At 35.8% G+C, this 18190-nt stretch overlaps 1 protein-coding gene across 4 annotated transcripts in view; it reads right to left on the bottom strand.

Moving 5' to 3' along the window:
- WDR33 (WD repeat domain 33) overlaps positions 1–18190 on the bottom strand; it is a 107244-nt gene that overhangs the window by 47849 nt on the left and 41205 nt on the right. For 3 of the 4 annotated variants that reach the window (XM_090278926.1, XM_090278933.1, XM_090278929.1), the window contains exons 2-7: positions 14911–15137; positions 13926–13994; positions 13288–13392; positions 11738–11833; positions 11412–11563; positions 9644–9741 (exon numbers count right to left, since the gene is read on the bottom strand). In XM_090278926.1, the coding sequence (XP_090135052.1) occupies positions 9644–9741; positions 11412–11563; positions 11738–11833; positions 13288–13392; positions 13926–13994; positions 14911–15114 (724 nt within the window). In that variant the 5' untranslated portion in view covers positions 15115–15137. Of the gene's footprint in view, positions 1–9643; positions 9742–10324; positions 11564–11737; positions 11834–13287; positions 13393–13925; positions 13995–14910; positions 15138–18190 lie in introns of those variants that run through there. The other variant, XM_090278936.1, reaches the window with a different exon arrangement.

Genomic DNA, 18190 nt, shown 5'->3' with positions numbered 1-18190 from the left:
CTCTGAATTTTAACTTTGAAAAGTATCCAATATCTAATTAGCTGGGAAGCTCTACAATATAGCAGGGTAGCTAAATCATCAGCAAATGGAAATTTAATTATCACTCAAATTTAACTGAAGCAGACAATGACAGCATATTTAATAAACGCAAAGATGCAAAGGTTCTTTCTGAAAACTGGCTGCCTAGATTATGAATCATACTTAATTTGTCACTGTCAAAAAACTGGAATCTATATACAGGAGAGTCTAGGAATTGCTCTCACCTCAGGTAAAACACTATGATTGTAGCAACAGGCAGCACTGCCATCCCAAGAAAGCCACAGATACCTTTTCAACTAGTTTTTGCAACACTATGTGCAATATTTAAAACAAGTGCAAAAGGTAGAACAAAGCCAAGTATAAAAAACTCTAAAAAAATTTCTGTAAAGATATGAATGTATCATATAAAATGATTTATTTTAGGATCTTACTACACTAATTTCTTTAAATGTGCTTTAGAAGTAAATATTAAGTCTTTTTCCCTTTCATATTATACCCAGATAATTATTTATTTAGGAGAACCTATCATGATCCAGTCTTTTAGGAGAACAGAGATAAGAGCCTTAAATAAAGTCTTCCTCAAAATAAGGAAACCAAGATAGAGAAAATACGTAACCCAATGTAAAATGGGTGCACATGGTTGGTTAGATGATTAAGGGAGATGCCTGAAGTGCTTTTAATATTAAAGCATACTATGTTACTGGAAAGTGTTATTCTGCTACAGGTTATTTTAAAGGAAGATGGGTATTTCTGTTTTTCACCTTGGGGAGAACAAATAGGATTTTAAAGAGTATTTTGTGAAAAAATAACAAGTCCTTTAAATCATAAACTACATGGCTTGTCAGTTTCATTTTAATAAATTAAATGATTCCCAATAAAAAGTATCAGAGACTTCTGAAACACTCAGACTTTGTAAATATGTCTTCTTCATACAGTTCAAAAACACACTGCTGGCCCTGGCTGATGTGGCTCAGTGGATTGAGTGCCAGCCTGCAAACCAAAGGATCACTAGTTCGATTCCCAGCCAGGTCACATGCCTGGGTTGCAGAAAAAGTCCCCAGCTGGGGGCGCATGAGAAGCAACCTCACATCGATGTTTGTCTCCCTCTCTTTCTCCCTCCCTTCCCCTATCTAAAAATAAATAAAGTTAAAAAAACAAAAACAAAACACTGCTAACCACAAAGTCTTTGCAGAGCAGTTGATCTCATTTATTAAAAATCAGAGTCAAATGCAACCGGGAAGGAATACACAGGAACTTTTCAAAAATATTAATAATATTCTTTTCCTTAAGCAGTGTGCACTCAGGGGTGACCTCTCCATGAGGGTTACATTTAAAAACTGGAAAACAGATCTTACCTCCTGAATATGTCTCACTATAATTCCTTATGTCCATGTTCTGTTTATATAAGCTACTATATATCTTATAACCCATTTGCACTTTGAACTATTCATTGTGTTAAATTTTTGTTGTTGTTAACTATATCACACACGGAAAATCTATAACCTGAATAAATAGCTTTTAAAAAGAACGGTAAAATGAACTTGAGTACCTAAATGAGTTCCCTCTACCTACATCCCTCTCCGTCTTCAAAAAAACTACAACTCTGTCATCACAGCCCAGGAAAACATTATTGCTGATGTTCCTTTTAAAACATAAAAGAGGCAGTTAAACATTGTATGAACTCTAGAGCCAAACAACCTGGGTTCAACTATAACCTTGGGTCGATTTACTTAATTTTTCCTACTTTGGTTTTTCATTTATAAAATGTGGATAATAGTATTTGTCTCAGGGCTATTAGGAAGATTAAAAGAAATACTTAGAACATGGCCCATACATAGTAATTGTAATGTGTCAGCTATTATTATTAAAATCAGGAAGGTAAAACAAAATTCAAGCAGGAGAAACTTGCAGCCTGAATTCTTTTAAAGAATATCATGCTTCTCACTAAAACTGACTTTTAATATTCTTAGTGATGTCACATTTTCAACCCTTCTCATTTATATTCTAGCTGGTCATAAGTGACTTGTTTCTAACTCTACATTGATAAACCACAGTTCTAACACAATCATGATTCTTCTTCCATACTATCCAACATCTTGAATTTGTGAGAATGCTACTTTCACTACTGAACTTTAAGAAAGTACAAAAGAATTCATAACTTGTTAAAAAAAATTAAAATTAAACAGACAAAAATAAAATCTCTACCTATGGTACTGCTGTTTATAGTGTATACAAATTAAATAAATCAATTTTAATGCATTTATTTCACTTGGAGTGAAATGTATAAACATCAGAATCTACAGCTCATGTATTCCTGCTGCTTAAATGTTATTTTAATCTCATTTCATAACTGAGTGATGTAATTTACACTAGAAAAGAAAGATAAATGTGTATAAATGATGCTGATTTGCATATGGGTGAACATATTCATGGTACTTCTCAATGCTACACTATATTCAATTTTATAAGTGTCCGTGTTGTTCCTGTCTATGGACCAATCGTGACCTTTTGAATAGCAAGTCTCCTGACAGCAGATCTATGCTCATTAACCTTAAAAATACTAATTATTCTTTCTTATGAAACTTCTTCCTTTACTAAGAAGCCTAAGAACAATCTCAGAAAGGACTCCACTCAGTAGTATGGTACTATGGCTTCTGCATGTGCAGGAATCCTACACAGTTAACGCTGAAAGACTACATTAAGAAGGCATGATAGACATCCAGCCAAGATGGAAGCCTAGACAGACACACTACATCTCCCTCCACAACTAAGAAGGAATTAAAATTAGAGACAACCAGAAGTTCCAGAAAATCAAGCTGCAATGAAGTCCAACAAAGATATAAAGAAGAAATACTCATCCAGACAGGTAGGAAAGAGGTGGAGCCGGGGGCGGAGAGGACACGGTGTGGCAATGGCGGCGGCGGCGGCGGCGGCGGCGGCGGCACCGGCAGCGGCAGCGGCAGCAGCAACAGCAGCAACCACGTTTTTTTAAAAGTAGGGAGGGACACCTGGTGAGCGCTACCAGCACCAGATCAGATGCGCAGCTAACATCGGAGCACCAGGGAAAATCAAGTCTCATTGCTTCTGACTGTGAAAACCAGTGGGGGTTGGGGCAGAGGCAGGGAACTGCCGGTCTCTCAGCAGAGTCCGCTTGTTTAAAGGGTCCCACAGTCCTAGAACGTCCACAGACCCACCCACTCTGGAAACAAAAGCCAGGCCCATACGGAAGTGGGACAAGTGCCTGGAAAAGGGGTGAGTGCTGAGCAAGCAGCATTGTTCCTCTCAGACCCCTCCCTAATACACAGCACCAAAAAGCGGTGAAACAGGTTGCCATGTACTGACAAATACCTAAGGCTCCGCCACTTACAACGTTAACAGGAACGACAGCTCTACCTAAGACACAGAGGCAAACAAACACAAGAGCATGTCAAAATGAGACAGAAAAGTATGATCCAAAAGTGAAAATAGATCAAGGTTCCAGTGGGAGAACTAAGTAAGCAACGAGGAGATATCCAACCTAATAGACGCAGAGTTCAAAACAGCGGTGATAAACGAAGCTCACAGGCTTGACAGATATACTTAAGTACGGCAAACACAAAAGGGAAGAAGTGAAGGCTATGCTAAATGAAACAAAGAAAAATTCACACAAAACCAATGGTGAAGGGAAGAAAACCAAGGTTCAAATCAATGGTTTGGAATATAAGGAAGAAAAAAACAGTCTACCAGTACAGAATGAGGAAACAAGAATTGAAAAAAATGAGGAGAGGCTTAGGAATCTCTGGGACAACTTTAAACTTGCCAACACCTGATCCATAGGGGTGCCAGAAGGAGAACAGGAAGAGCAAGAAATTGAAAGCTTATGTGAGAAAATAATGAAGAAAAACTCCCCAAATTTGGTGAAGGAAATAGACATACAAGTCCAGGAAGCACAGACAGTCCCAAACAACTGAGACCCAAAAAGGACCACAACAAGACACATAATAATTAAAATGCCAAAGGTTAAAGACAGAATCTTAAAAGCAGCAAGACAAAAGCCAAGAGTTACCTACAAACGGGTGCCTATAAGACTATCAGCTGATTTCTCAAAAGAAACTTTGCAGGCAAGAAGGAACTGGCAAGAAGTATTCGAAGTGATGAAAAGCAAGGATCCACAACCAAGATTACTCTATCCAGCAAAACTATCATTTAGAATGGAAGGGAAGATGAAGTGCTTCCCAGACAAGGTAAAGCTAAAGGAGTTCACCATCACCAAGTTATTATTATATGAAATGTCAAAGGGACTTACTTAAGAAAAAGAAGATCAAAATTATGAACGTTAAAATGACAACAAACTCACAACTACTAACAACTGAATCTAAAAAATAAAAACAAAATCCAAGTAAGCAAACCAGAATAGGAACAGATTCATAGGTATGGGGATCATTTGGAGAGTTATCAGCTGTGAGGGGCAAAGGGGAGAAATGGGGAAATGGTGCAGGGATTAAGAAGCATAATATAGGGGAACAATTTTTAATGTAATTCCTGTTGAGTTCAATTTTTCAGCTGTTTTAGACTTAAATAGGCATGCTGATTTCAAAACTGCAGTGAGTTTTATTCTATCACATCGAATTTTTTCTGTACAGCTTATCTTAATGTGACCACTCTAGGCTGGATCGAGCCTGGATTGAGGAAAGCACTAGTGCTCTCCTATAGGCTGAGAGGAAACCTCCCTCAAGTGGGGAGGGGTGGGGGACGACCTTGGAGACCAGTGAGAGGTTCATACTTGTCTAGGTTATTCAGTTACACATGAGACAGTGGTGAGGTTGTGTGCCGCTCTACATAGTGAATCGTATTCTGAAGTGTAGTCCGAGTTCTTGTCTGTATACAAGGAGTTAGCAGAATTTATTTTTTTATTGACATACATACTTATTTCCTTTCCTTCAGACCATGTCTGCCTCTGCCATTTCTCGTCATAAGTGCCTAAACAACCCTGATTCGTTTTGTTGTATCTGTGGCAGTTTCACCATTCGCAGTCAAAGGGCATTTGTCAGGCAAGCCTATTTTGCATATTTTAATGTAAAATTTGGTCCTCAAGATGTCTTGGGCCCCTCACAAGGTGTGCAGGCAGTGTGTCGAGAGTTTACAGATGTGGACGAAGGGAACACATGATAAATTGCCATTTGGCATACCTATGGTTTGGCAAGAGCCCAGAGATCATTTAAGTGACTGTTACTTTTGTATAGTGAAAACGTCAGGATAGAACAAGAAAAATAAGTGTAAAATAGAGTATCCCAGTCTACCATCAGCTATACACCTGGTGCGTTATTCAGCTGAAATCCCAGTGCCAGTTTTCACTGAACTACTCTCTTTCGAAAAACAGGAGAATGGTGAAGAACTAAGTGACAGCAATGATGAAGATTCTGAAATTGAAGATGACTCAGTTTGTAAGGGATTTGACCAGCATGAGTTGAATGATTTGGCACGAGACTTGGACCTATCCAAAAACGCTTCAGAACTTCTAGCATCAAGACTGGACAAGAAAAACTTGCTTGAAAAAGGAGCGAAGGCATCCTATTTTCAATCAAGAGAGTGCATTTCTGCAGGACTTTCGAAGTGATGGTGGCTTTGTGTATTGCCATAACATACATGGTTTAATGGAGGAATTGGGAATTCCAATCTAGAACGCAACTGAATGGCAACTGTTCATTGATAGCTCAAAGCGGAGTTTGAAGTGTGTCCTCCTCCACAATGACAATTTATTTGGTGTAGTCCCAATTAGCCATTCAGTTTCTTTTCATGAAGAATATGAAGACATAAAGAGTCACTGATCTGTTGCACTATCACAAGCACAATTACATCAGCTGTGTTGACCTTCAAATGGTCTGCTTCCTTCTTGGTCAGCAACACAAGATACACCAAGTATCCCTGTTTTCTGTGTATGTGGGACAGCAGAGCTTGTGAGAAGCATTGGGTGGAGTCGAATGGGCCTCCAAGATCTGACCTCAAACCTGGTGATCCAAACATTCTACATGAGCGACTCGTTGACAGAAAGAACATTATATTCCCACCTCTGCACATAAAACTGGGTCTCACGAAGCAATTTGTTAAAGCTTTGCCAACTGAAGGAGACTGTTTCAAGTATCTCATTTTGGCATTTCCTAGCCTGTCGTTTGAAAAGATAAAATACATTAATATGTATGTTTGGTAGCAGAACTTTACTACTTGTACACAATTTGACTCATAGTAACAATATATAGCCTTTATATGAATAAAATAACTCTAAGTAAACAGTATATTCAGGTAATTTTTTCTTTATTTTCCTTTGTATGTACATTTTGTATTATTTCGGGGACAAAGGGAGGGTATCCTGTACCTTAAAAAGTTGACGTGATAGAGAAAACTGGGGTCATTTTTGGATTCAGATGCCAAAAGTTAGTCCAAAACAAGTGTCAGATCTAACTCAATGGAAATTGTGTTCCCTGGTTGATTGGTACAAAATAGGGGGAAGTTAATAATAATATAAGAAAGAATAAAGCCAAAGAACTTCTATGCACGACCCATGGACATGAACTAAGGGGGATGGGACTGCTGGAGGGAAGTGGGGTACTGGGCAGAGGAGAGCAAAGGAAAACAAATGGACTACTGTAACAACATAATCAATCAAATATACTTAAGAAAAGAAGAAGAATAAGACATGATAGCTGTCTTCAAATATTCTAAGGAGTATCATGGAGAGGAGAGCAGAAATTTAATTTTTCATGTGCCAGAGGTAGAACAAGTTGTAAGGATGCAGATTTCTGATGTAACAAAACTGTGAAAATCAGAGCTATGTAAAATAGGAAAAGGGAATCATGAAAGGTAGTGAGTACTATTATTACTAAAAGTGTTTGAATAGAAGACTTATTCGGAATGATGTAGAAAAGGAAAGTAATAAAGAGTTGAACTGCATGATCATAAACCTCCCTTTCAATTAAAATGTTATTGGATTTTTTTTAATACTTAATCCCAAGTGATGGTCTAATGTATAACACTAACATGCTATAGGCATATGCTTACCTGCCCAATGTTGTAGAGTGTATGTGGGATGCATGAACATGACCTTTTCACATAGGGCAACTGACATTTTAGAAGTTGGAAGGTCCTGTCCCTATTTGCTTGACTTAGGAAACTGGAGTTCCATCATCCCCTGAACCCTAACCCACCAAGTGAAAGAAGACAATTATAAGAACATTGGTTTCATTACTTTATAATCATCTCTAAAATTCAGAAAATTTAGAAATGAGTAATGACAGAAAATGGGTAATTGGAATCTAATAACTGATGCACTACACCAGAGTTGCTATTAGAAACTACTACTTGAGTGATATAATTAACTTGGTTTAAAAGTCATAGTTATCCCATATATTCACTGAGATACTAAGAAAAAGTCATAACTATAAAGCAAGTAAAAACAAATTTTTAAAGCAAATACACAAATAAGCTAGAGCAGAAAACCTGTAAGTTTATAGAGGGGCATTATACCTTTGTGCATATTTGAAATTTCCATAGCAAAAACTTAAAATAAAAAGAGCCCCCACATAAAAAATAAAATTCACCCTGACCAGCATGGCTTAGTTGGTTGGGTACCCTCACACAAAGCAAAAGGTCGCCTGTTCAATTCCCGGTGAGGGCACATCCCAACAAGTTCAGTCCACAGTAAGGGCGCATATTAGAGGCAACCGACAGATGTTTCTCTTTCACATCAATGTTTCTTTCGTCCTATTCCTCCCTGCCTTCCCCCCTCTAAAAATAAACAAAATCTTTATAGAAAAAATAAAACTCAACTCTCAAATCAATATAGAAATGATATTGGTGTATTTTTTAAGCTACAGGAAGAATAGGCAATGAGTCAGCATCCACTTAACTATATCCTAATTCACCTGGACTCTAAATTTCAGAGGTAAAGTTCTTAAAACACTATTTATAAACAGTTTCCTTACCAAAATTCAGTAACACTTCATTAGAACTTGGGATTGAAAAATGTTATCATGTAAATGGTTTTCTTTTTTAAAAATCCAAGATACATAGTTGTTTTATATCTGTCTTCAGTTACTATAGCCCTAGTCCACTGTAAAGTTGTTTTTGATAGTTTAGAATCACTTTTAATAAATAAAATTATTTGTTTCCCCTATATTTCTTAGAATTTTCAAAGCCTAGAAAAAGTTATCTTATTTCTGTTTAATGGCTCAGACTTCTACCAACAGTGAAGAAAGATGCAACATCAGTGTAGCATTAGGCTAGAAGTCAAGTGGTAAGATCCTAGTCCTGTCTTTGAACTTATTTTCCAATGAACATGACACTTAAGCATTCCATGTCATGGTTCTTACCTATAAAACAAAACTCAGACTAAATGACTTCAGAGACTGCATCTAGTTCTGAAGTTGCAGAATATTATGACCTTCAAAGTAAATGTACTCCCCCTCATTATGATAGGTACATATCCTTACACTAGCTATCACCATACACTATAGATGAAACCACATAACATGTACAAAGCCAGGAATGTTTGAGCAAATATGATTTTTAAAAAATACTGGATTGAAATATGGATTAAATATCAAGAGCATCGATTTTCTTGTGTAGAAAGTATTGATACTACATGCTGCAAATAAAGCTCTGAAAAGCTGTAAGAAACTTACAATTCAACCAAGACAACTAACTCTGCTGACTCTGGAACAAAAAGGGAAATCTCTGAATAATAATTTCTTGGAACCCAATAATATGTGGCACCCATACAGCCATGGAAACTGTTACTTTTATGGCATAAGAATATGAAGTAGAATGCACTCTTGGTTAAGTAAGTACAGGTTCAAATTAAGCACTTGAGAAAACTACCTTCCTAGTTAATCATAATCTAATGAGATTTCATTAAAAATGTAAACATTTGTGGTTGTTTCTACTGCACATATAAATTCAAAATGAATTCCCTACCTCTACCACTAAATTCACATAAATAAGTGTTGATGTACTAATAGTATTTCAAAAGCCCCACTTCATAGTCTAAAACTAAGCTAATCCAAATAAAAATACAGACTTCTTTTGTAAGATGGAGTACTTAATAGATGCTAGTTTATAACTATGAAATCAATAAAAGTACACAAGGAATCTCTCCAAAATTTAGTAAGAAGTGGGCCATGTGATATAATGTGATACAATGGACCAACATCAGTTTTGGGAAACAGCAATACTAAGAAGGACACCTATTGATACCTCAGTTATTTCATGTTGTAAAAGACTGACAGGAGAATGTGAGCTATCTAAATAAAATTATAGTGTGAGTATGTTGGAGGAAGATATCTGGGTACCAGAAAGGAAAAGGAATATAACCCTAAGAGATGCATGCAGATAAGCAAGTAACTGGGGGGAAGAGGTCAAAGAAGGGAAACACCTGTATTTAATTTATAGCTCAAAGAATTCAAAGAATTCTAAAAAATGATTGTGAACCAGACAGAGATCTTTAAAGAGCCTAAGACAGTGTATATGTAAGAAAATTGAATGGAGATCTAAGCTGGTATTGTGGTACTGTGATTTAACCACAAATGCCTTCCTATTTAAATAGTCCAATGAGTACTATTAGTACACATACCTCGGAGAATTCTTTCCTCATGGCAACGAAGAAAGTCCCAGATTCTAACAGTGCCGTCATCAGAGCATGTAGCAAATTTATTATCCGTGGGTGAGAAACTGTTACATGAAGACACACAGCAGGGGAAAGAAGTCAGCATTTAACAGATTATCTGTGCTTCTCAGGGAAAAATAAACACGGTGCTGCGCGTTATAAATAGAAGAGGGAAGTATCCACCCGTGAAGACACTTTAAAGAGAATGTTGTCAGCTAACCATCACATCTCATCAAAAGAATTTAATGAAGTAGTTGCTTCTTAGTTGTCAATCAATATTAGAGCACTTTACAAGTGTATTACTACTAATGCTATTCATGCTTTCCACAGTACTATTTCCTGTTGTACTAACAGAAAATAAGGAGCTAATTTAAGTGTAGAAACTAAATGAATGGTTTTTGCAATATTCTTGTGAACAGTCCTTTAAATCACATAGGAATACTGCTCAAAATGTTAGCATCAGCTTCTACCTCAGATACTTCATGAAATAATAAACTGAAAAAATTTGGACAGGCTATTTAATGAATGATTGCTGAGCATTCCTACTATGTTTCTCATTTATTTAAATGGTCTCTGGAAATCTTTCACATGTTCCTTCTGGCAAGGTACCTCATGAATGCTGCACCTTTTGATGAAAACATTTTAACATAGGGACATTCAGACTTGTGTTTAAAGCTCAAGAATCCGCTAAAAAGAACAGTCATTTTTTCCTCCCTGTAGTGACAGACCATAAAGTTTCTCATCGAACTCTAAGAACTCTCTTGGACTTTTGAATCCTATGACTAAGAAATGACCAACTGTGCAAACTCAATGTATGGGCAGAACACTACAGCAAGTCTCTGCAGAAGCATTTTTATCCACCAATTTTTCTTCAGATCTGAAAGTAGAAACAGTGACTGCAGTGAATGTTTCTATAAAATTGTCAACCTCTCACCACACATGGCAGCATAGCCATAGAGAATGCTGTTTAGCTTTATTCTGAGGCTGCAGCAACTCTTCAGGCTGGCTTTTGAAACTTCTGTTTTTCCAGTTTTACTGTACATATCTCATTGATATGTACAAATATATACAGCTCACTGAAAATATTTTAAACTGCACTTATTACACATTGCATAACTGAAGGTATCAACAGTGAATTGGAGGTAAGTCCTAGAGTCTTCTTGATCTGCTTACAGTTTCAAAGTTTGAAGAATCCATTCATTAATCCATTAATGTTTGCCACATCCAGAGCTACTTGTGAGTTTTTAGACCTACTGTACTTTCCTTTGAAGTCATGGCATAACCAAGCCAACCAGGTCTTCACTTAAGCCTTTTTTCTTGTATTTTGTGTGAACTATGAAGGTGTTTTCTGTAGGCTTTAGATTTTATTCAGTTGTATAATTAAAGACTGAATTCTTTATTTGGAATTAAATATTCTTGTCTTACACAGTAGGTAATAAAAAGGAGTAACGTATACACATTATTAACCATAAATGAAAAGAGAAAATCAGTGCAAAATGCAGCAGACAATACATCTCTAACACATTGTAAAGGCTGATACCAGGACAACACTACTTCATAAAGGCGCCAGCAAAATGGTGAATGTGTGAAAACAAAGGAAAATACTGTGTTTATAGGGTGCAGAAAGCTTCCCAGAAGCTGACAGAGCCCATGCACCTCTGCACCCAGAATACACTTAGAGAATGATTTAACCATGACAGTAGGGACTACAGGAAATGGTATATTGTGTATAAACCTGGCCTCTCTAATCGCCTCCTTATGTGCCTGGAACATCTTGACGTTGTTCATGTTCGACTGCCAATATTTCACATATCCTCCATGGTCTGCTGTCAACATCCACATGTCATTATGTGACCAAGTCATGGCCCTCACTGGGCTATCGTGAGCCTGTTAAAATAAAATTTGTAAACATTACATACAAGAATATATAATGGAAGGCTTTATAGGGGCATATATTAATCCACAACAATCTGCCTAAGTTTAAAATGCCAATAAAGTCACAATATTTCAAGTTCTTCATAGTACTGCAGAACAATGCTACCATCTAATGACTCCTGTTACCTGTAATATTGTTTCAAAATTGAAAGTGAGTCCATTCCACAAGGTGAACTCCCCACTAGAAGCTCCAGTGACCAACCGTCTTCCTTCTGGAGTCCACTGGGGAAGAAAAAAAGACAGGCTATACAAGGCCACAAATCCTCAATCTTAATTAATTTTAAAAACATTTAGAATATTCTGATTTACAAAATAGCCAATAATCAACATTAAGTAGGCTATTGACTTTCATTTAAATGTAGCTCTCTAACAAAATAAATAAATAAAATCTTTAAATAAATAAAAACTGTGATAAGAGTTGAAAAATACAAGTGTGCTCATAGGAATAGCAGAATGAGATACATAAAATGAAGACTATTTGGTAAATTATGAAGATATATATGACAATCTGACTTTTTCTTGCTTACGTGCAGATTATGATTTGGATCGTTATAAATAAAATCCTTCTACTTTCCTAGCTTCTGTTATCTGCTATGGATCTCAACTCAGTAAATACTATAGGCAACCATACTATAGACACAGGACCCACAGTTTCTATGTCTTAATACCTTGTAATTTGGATTATGCCACTATATGCAAATTTCTCCTAAAATCTTATAGATTGATCCCCAACTGAGAAATTTACCCATCAAGCAAAATACAGGATAGAGAATGCTCAATTTTATTTATTTCAAAAAGGTTTTGTGATATGCTAAGATAATATTAAAATTAGCTGCACATCAAACTCCTTTTCTCAAATTCCTTGGCAAACAAAGTTATCCTACATGCTGGTTGGCTCTACTAACACAAAAACCATTGAAGTAAGTGTTTCCTTACTGATGTTTCTACTGAGATAGGCCTCTGAAGCAAATAGGAGGCCTTAGACTGACTGCAACATTTTTATGGAGCTTAAACCGCATCTCTCTTCCATGCTATGACTCCTCCCTAGTATTATAGAGGACTTACTTATTTTGCTCATTCGCCACATATTTGCTGTGATGGTCTTTTCTCTTATTTGCTCAACTTCGACTACTAACTAGCCTGGCAGACAGCAATGGGAAAATTTTTTATTGCAAACTCCTTCAATTTTCAATATTTTGAATCACACAAATGTACTCTTTATTTTTAAATTATATTTTAAAAATTCTAGTGAAAATGTATTTAATCCCTACTATGTACCTTCATGGAGCTCACAATTATGGTCTACCTTTTGTCTTCAGCTTTTCTCAGGTATTTTCCTTCATAGCAACACCCAAGACTTTTCATTCACCTTGAGATGCTGCTTTCTAAACAAAAGCATTCCCATTGAAGGGCAAATCTGAGACCTGCTGCAATATGTATTTATGGCCATCTCAGAACAAATTCTACGGGAATTACAATAAGAAAAGAATCTAAAAACAATACCTTACTAAATGTGGATATAGTGAATAATTGGGTCTTACAAAATAAAATAGCAATACACTGATTTTTATCCCAGATCTACATTTAAAATAAGTTTAATTTCCTTTGTCCTGTCAAATATATTTGCAGACTGACTCAGGATTAATTTTTCCAAAAATACCAAAGAGAATACTTACCCTAACAACAAATACTGGACACTTTACTTTATTTGTTGATGTTCGAACAAATTTTGTTGTTACTGCATTCATAGGATTATTCAACATCCCTATGGGTGGGACCAGCTATAAAAAAAAAAAAAAAATTGGGTTTTAACAGCTCCTGATAATGCATAGGGCATAAACCAGGAACATGCAAAGTAATTATTTCAACATTGAAATACAAATTCATGGATATACAGGACTTCCAAAATACTATAATAGAGTATAATTATTCTACATTAATAAAATGAAGAAAACTGAAATGCACTAAAGTTAAATGCTAGTTATTACTAAACAACAAAATCAAGTACAAGATTTCCCCAATTATTTCTCAAAGTCAATAATAGCCAAATTTAAAATCAACTTTCCTATTTCACAGACTTGAGGCAGTGGAATCTTATGCTGAACACTGCTTTCACCCATCATTAGATTAAAATTTTAAGTTGAGATAAAAAACAAACAAAAAAACTCATTGTTTACATAGGTATGTTATAGTATCCCTTTAGGAATTTTTTTCTTTTTAATTACAAAAATGTAAAGAGAGAAGTTCATGTTTGAATTTGAGATCACATGTCTTTGAGTTCAAATGCCTACAGTATAACATATTTTATACTTACATCATTATAATAACCTGCATCAGGCTGAATTGCCCGCATATCTCTCTGGTCTCTTTGCCATATTCTATTCTGTTAAAAATAGATTAATTAATCAATTGGTATATGATCTAATTGTACTCAATATGAACTAAAGTAACAAACAAAATGTAAACTATTAAATGGCAGGGGAATAGGGTTAAAATTTTTTTCATTATATTCTAAAACACACATAATAGGTTGTATCTTATCCTACTGACATTGTTTAGAAATTTCCTCCTCTCCTTATTCACAATAACTTCCACCAATCATTCAAGATACTCCTACTCCAGCACATTCTCATTGACCATACATATCTTAATAATAAGGGGGAGTGGGCTGGGGGTGGGGAGCGATGGGGGAAATAGTGGGACAACTGTAATAGAACAATGAATAAATCAAAAATTAAAAAAATAAAATAAGGGGGATAAAAGGTGGGTATAAAGAGACATTCCCAATTCCTTCAAAGTCTTCAGCAAGAAAACAATTCCTCCTATTTTGCCCTTGGTTTTCTTAATTCCTCTCAAACTCTCCTAGGCTAGTTTCCCCAACTGAAATAGACAGAAAAATCTAAATCTGTCTTTATTTCTGAATGAATCTTTTTTCTCCTATGTGCCCACAACATACTAACTCCTATGCTGGGAGCCTTTTAATATTTCATGTACTCTGTTGAGTATTTTAAGTATTTTAAGGCTGGCCTAAGGCTTAAAGTACATACCTTCTCCTGAAATTTGTTGTGAACCTTTAGAACAAAGCCTATTTCTAAACTGGAGTCTAGCTTTAGTAATTTTTGTGAGAATAATTCATGCAGGTATTTTTTTAAAAAATACTAGTGATCGGCTTCATTTAAAATCTCACTAACTCAGGAAATACAGGTATACTTATTACTCTGCATTTTTAAAACTTTCTCCTTTTTTAAAACAAAAATAAATAAAAGTTTGGTCATCTGAAGCACATGCCCTGGACTTACCTCCAAATACTTAATTACAGACGGATTATAGTCAATAGTTTTTCGGTTCACTGCTTTTCTCATTCGTTTTCCATCAAAGGTAAGTTGTTGCATTGCTTGTTGCTGTGCAAAATCAGGTCGCTTATAAAACAGTTGTCGAGGTGCCTGGTGTTGGAACCTTGGCATATGGAAAAAACGAGGAGGAGAACCAATTTCTGTAGCCATGGTGATGTTTTCGTTCTAGGTCACTGGGGTAGGGAAAAATTACTTTCACCACAAATATCAGCACTGAAAACCTTTTCAAATGAACATGTTTAACGTCTCTTCCTTTTTCTAATACGCTTCATTTCTAGTTTTTAATCAATCCTGTTTTCAAGATGAACTATTAGATTTAATGGCAGAGCCAGTTACACAAAGAGGCAAGCCACTAAACTACTTCGCATGTTTTCTCAACCAGGATAATGAGTTAACATAGATAACTCCCAAGATCCTTTTTCTTAAATGTATTATTTTTCATGAAATATTTTATTCCATGAGCCAATGTAGTGACTCGTCTGTTTAACAAAATGGAATGCCCAGACTTAGTTTACCAATGTTTGGGTGCACAAGTCCACACCATCATAATAATTTTGCTTCTTGTCCCAACTATTACAAAACAATTTCTTTTATAATCTTAGTCATATATTACCAAAATTATAACTGAACACAGAAAGTGGATAGAAAAATCCATAAATGCTTTTCTTTAAAAAAAGTCATTACAAATTTCACATTGTAGAATTGTACTATTAAACAGTAATTAATTTTATTGAACTTAAACCTCTAGTTAGAGTAAAAAAAACTGTGTACAAGTAACAAAACCTCAAAAATTGGAGCAACAATGAACAGGAAGGATTCATGAGAGGTAAGATTTAAATTGGAAATTATATAGAAAACGTACTAATATGTGATAATCAGCAGGCACCACCAAAATCACTAAGGCAATTACTAGCTATGAATGCACACACATTAGTAGGAGTTGTTGAAATAGTTGAAAAATCCCTGTGGCATAAGAAATGCAATTCATCTCAAAAGCTAATCAGTAGCACTAAAATACATGACAACCACTAAAGACAGACAGAGACAAATGGTCACACACACACACAAACACAGTCTGTTCTCAAAAGACTGACAAGTGTATCAGAAGAGATCAAAAAGAAACCCTTTTGAAAGGGAACTTCAGTGCACTGTTGGTGGGATTGCAGACTGGTATAGTCACTGTGGAAAACAGTGTGGAATTTCCTTAAAACATTAAAAATGGAACTGCCTTATGACCCAGCAATTCCACTGCTGGGATTATACCCTAAGAACCCTGAAAGAACAATTCAAAAGAACCTATGCACTCCTATGTTCACAGCAGTGCTATTTACAATAGCCAAGTGCTGGAAACATCCTAAGTGCCCATCAGTAAATAAGTGGATCAAAAAGCTGTAGTCCATTTACACAATGGAATACTACGCAGCAGAAAGAAGAAACTCCTACCTTTCTTGACAGCATGGATGGAAATGGAGGTTATTATACTAAGAGAAATAAGCCAGGCAGCAAAACACAAATACCATATCATCTCACCTATAAGAGAACTTAATGTGAGCAAAATAGAACTACAGACCTGGAAACAAGGATCAGACTGACAGTGACCAGAGGGGTGGGAGGAGGGGGAGAAGAGAGGAAAGAAGAGGAAAAGATGTACTCAAGGGACTAGTATAAATGACACATGTACATGGACAAAAGGGGGGGATTTTGGGAGCTGGGGTGAGGGGTGGACGGGATAGTGGATATAGAACAGGAGAAAAATTGGGACACCTGTAATAGAACAACAATAAAATAAAATAATTAAAATTAAAATTAAAAAAAAGAAAGCAGTATGAGAATCTACTGTGCTTGTCTGCCAGGAACTATTATAGACAGTGGAGATACAACATAGCTGAGGTTTATAGCATAATCCAGCCTTAAGAAGTTTAAATTTGGAGTAGGATGGAAAGGGGGGGGGTGTCAAAATAACACATTCTCCATTCACTCAGCAGACCATGGCTAGCATAATCCTTCCCCCAACCAAGCAATCCAAAATAATCTTTCTCATCCAAACATTTTTGACTCTATTAACAATCACAGCTGATCTTTACCTAAAACACAGATGAAAGATACATTTTTACAGAAAAATAACCTTGCTAAAACTTGACCAATTCCACAAATTCAACCAAAAATTAATTCAGTATAAAGCATCAAATGCTTCTCATAATTGAATAAAAAGGTTTTTAAACTACAATTCAGTAGGGTAGAACTGAAGCTCTGCATAAAAAAAATAAAAAGAAATCCTATGACCTAGAGGGTCATAAATGGCCCTGAAGTAGTTTTTCTTTAAACAAGAAGTCACACCCTACCAGTGGGTTCCTGAAATCAATGTGGCTGACAACCAGCATTACTTTAGTAATAAAAAAACAGAATATATAAGATTAAATTACATATCTTAAAGGAAAGAAATGCTTTTGTGAAACTTTTGACACAGTTGTACATGTATGTACACTGGGTCATAATGTAAAAATGTATTTTCTTCCTCTTTATCAGTCAAAAGTAAAAACAATGACTTCATGTTAACAATCATTAAGTAAAAATCAGGGTTACCTATCCACACACCTTCCACTTATGATTACTTAATTCCTGTTGCCACTGTGTATCTATAGCCAAAGAAGTTCACATATATATCTGTCTAGTGTGGCACCAGAGTCCAGCCTGATTACCAAATCCAACAATTCTTACCTTGTCAACCACTAACCAGAACTCCTGATCAACACAACAAAGCCTATTTCCCCAAATGAGATGAAAGAATTCTAACCAAAAGCAAATTATTGATGTATTAAATAGCTAGAATGTCAAGTACAACTACTGCACGGCTTTAAAAAATAATAAATGGTTTTAAGATTCCCATTCTCATTAACACAAATCTGGCCTTCAAGATCAGAACTTCAGCCTGGGAATCTGTTTTAGATTATGTATCTCCAGACCAGTAGGTCCTGGCATGGATAATATACGCTAAAAGAGATTTGATACCTACCTTGACCTTTCAAGGGATGTACATGAGTATATAAGGCCAGTAACAAAACTGATCATCATTGTCCAATCTTTAATAAATGTGAACACTGAACAAATCAGAAGAAATTATATTAAGGCCATTTAATCTTTTAAAGAATAAAATAGGAAGCAGCTGTTTAAGTGGATTTTAAAAGTTCACATGATCTTGCTTGACTGTGGTAAGATATGCAAACCT

Source organism: Furipterus horrens, unplaced genomic scaffold (genome assembly GCF_987537825.1).
Source record: "Furipterus horrens unplaced genomic scaffold, mFurHor1.1.pri manual_scaffold_1, whole genome shotgun sequence".
Lineage (NCBI taxonomy): Eukaryota > Metazoa > Chordata > Mammalia > Chiroptera > Furipteridae > Furipterus > Furipterus horrens.
The sequence above is the reverse complement of the archived record's forward strand: the minus strand, read 5'-3'. Positions and strand labels throughout refer to the sequence as shown.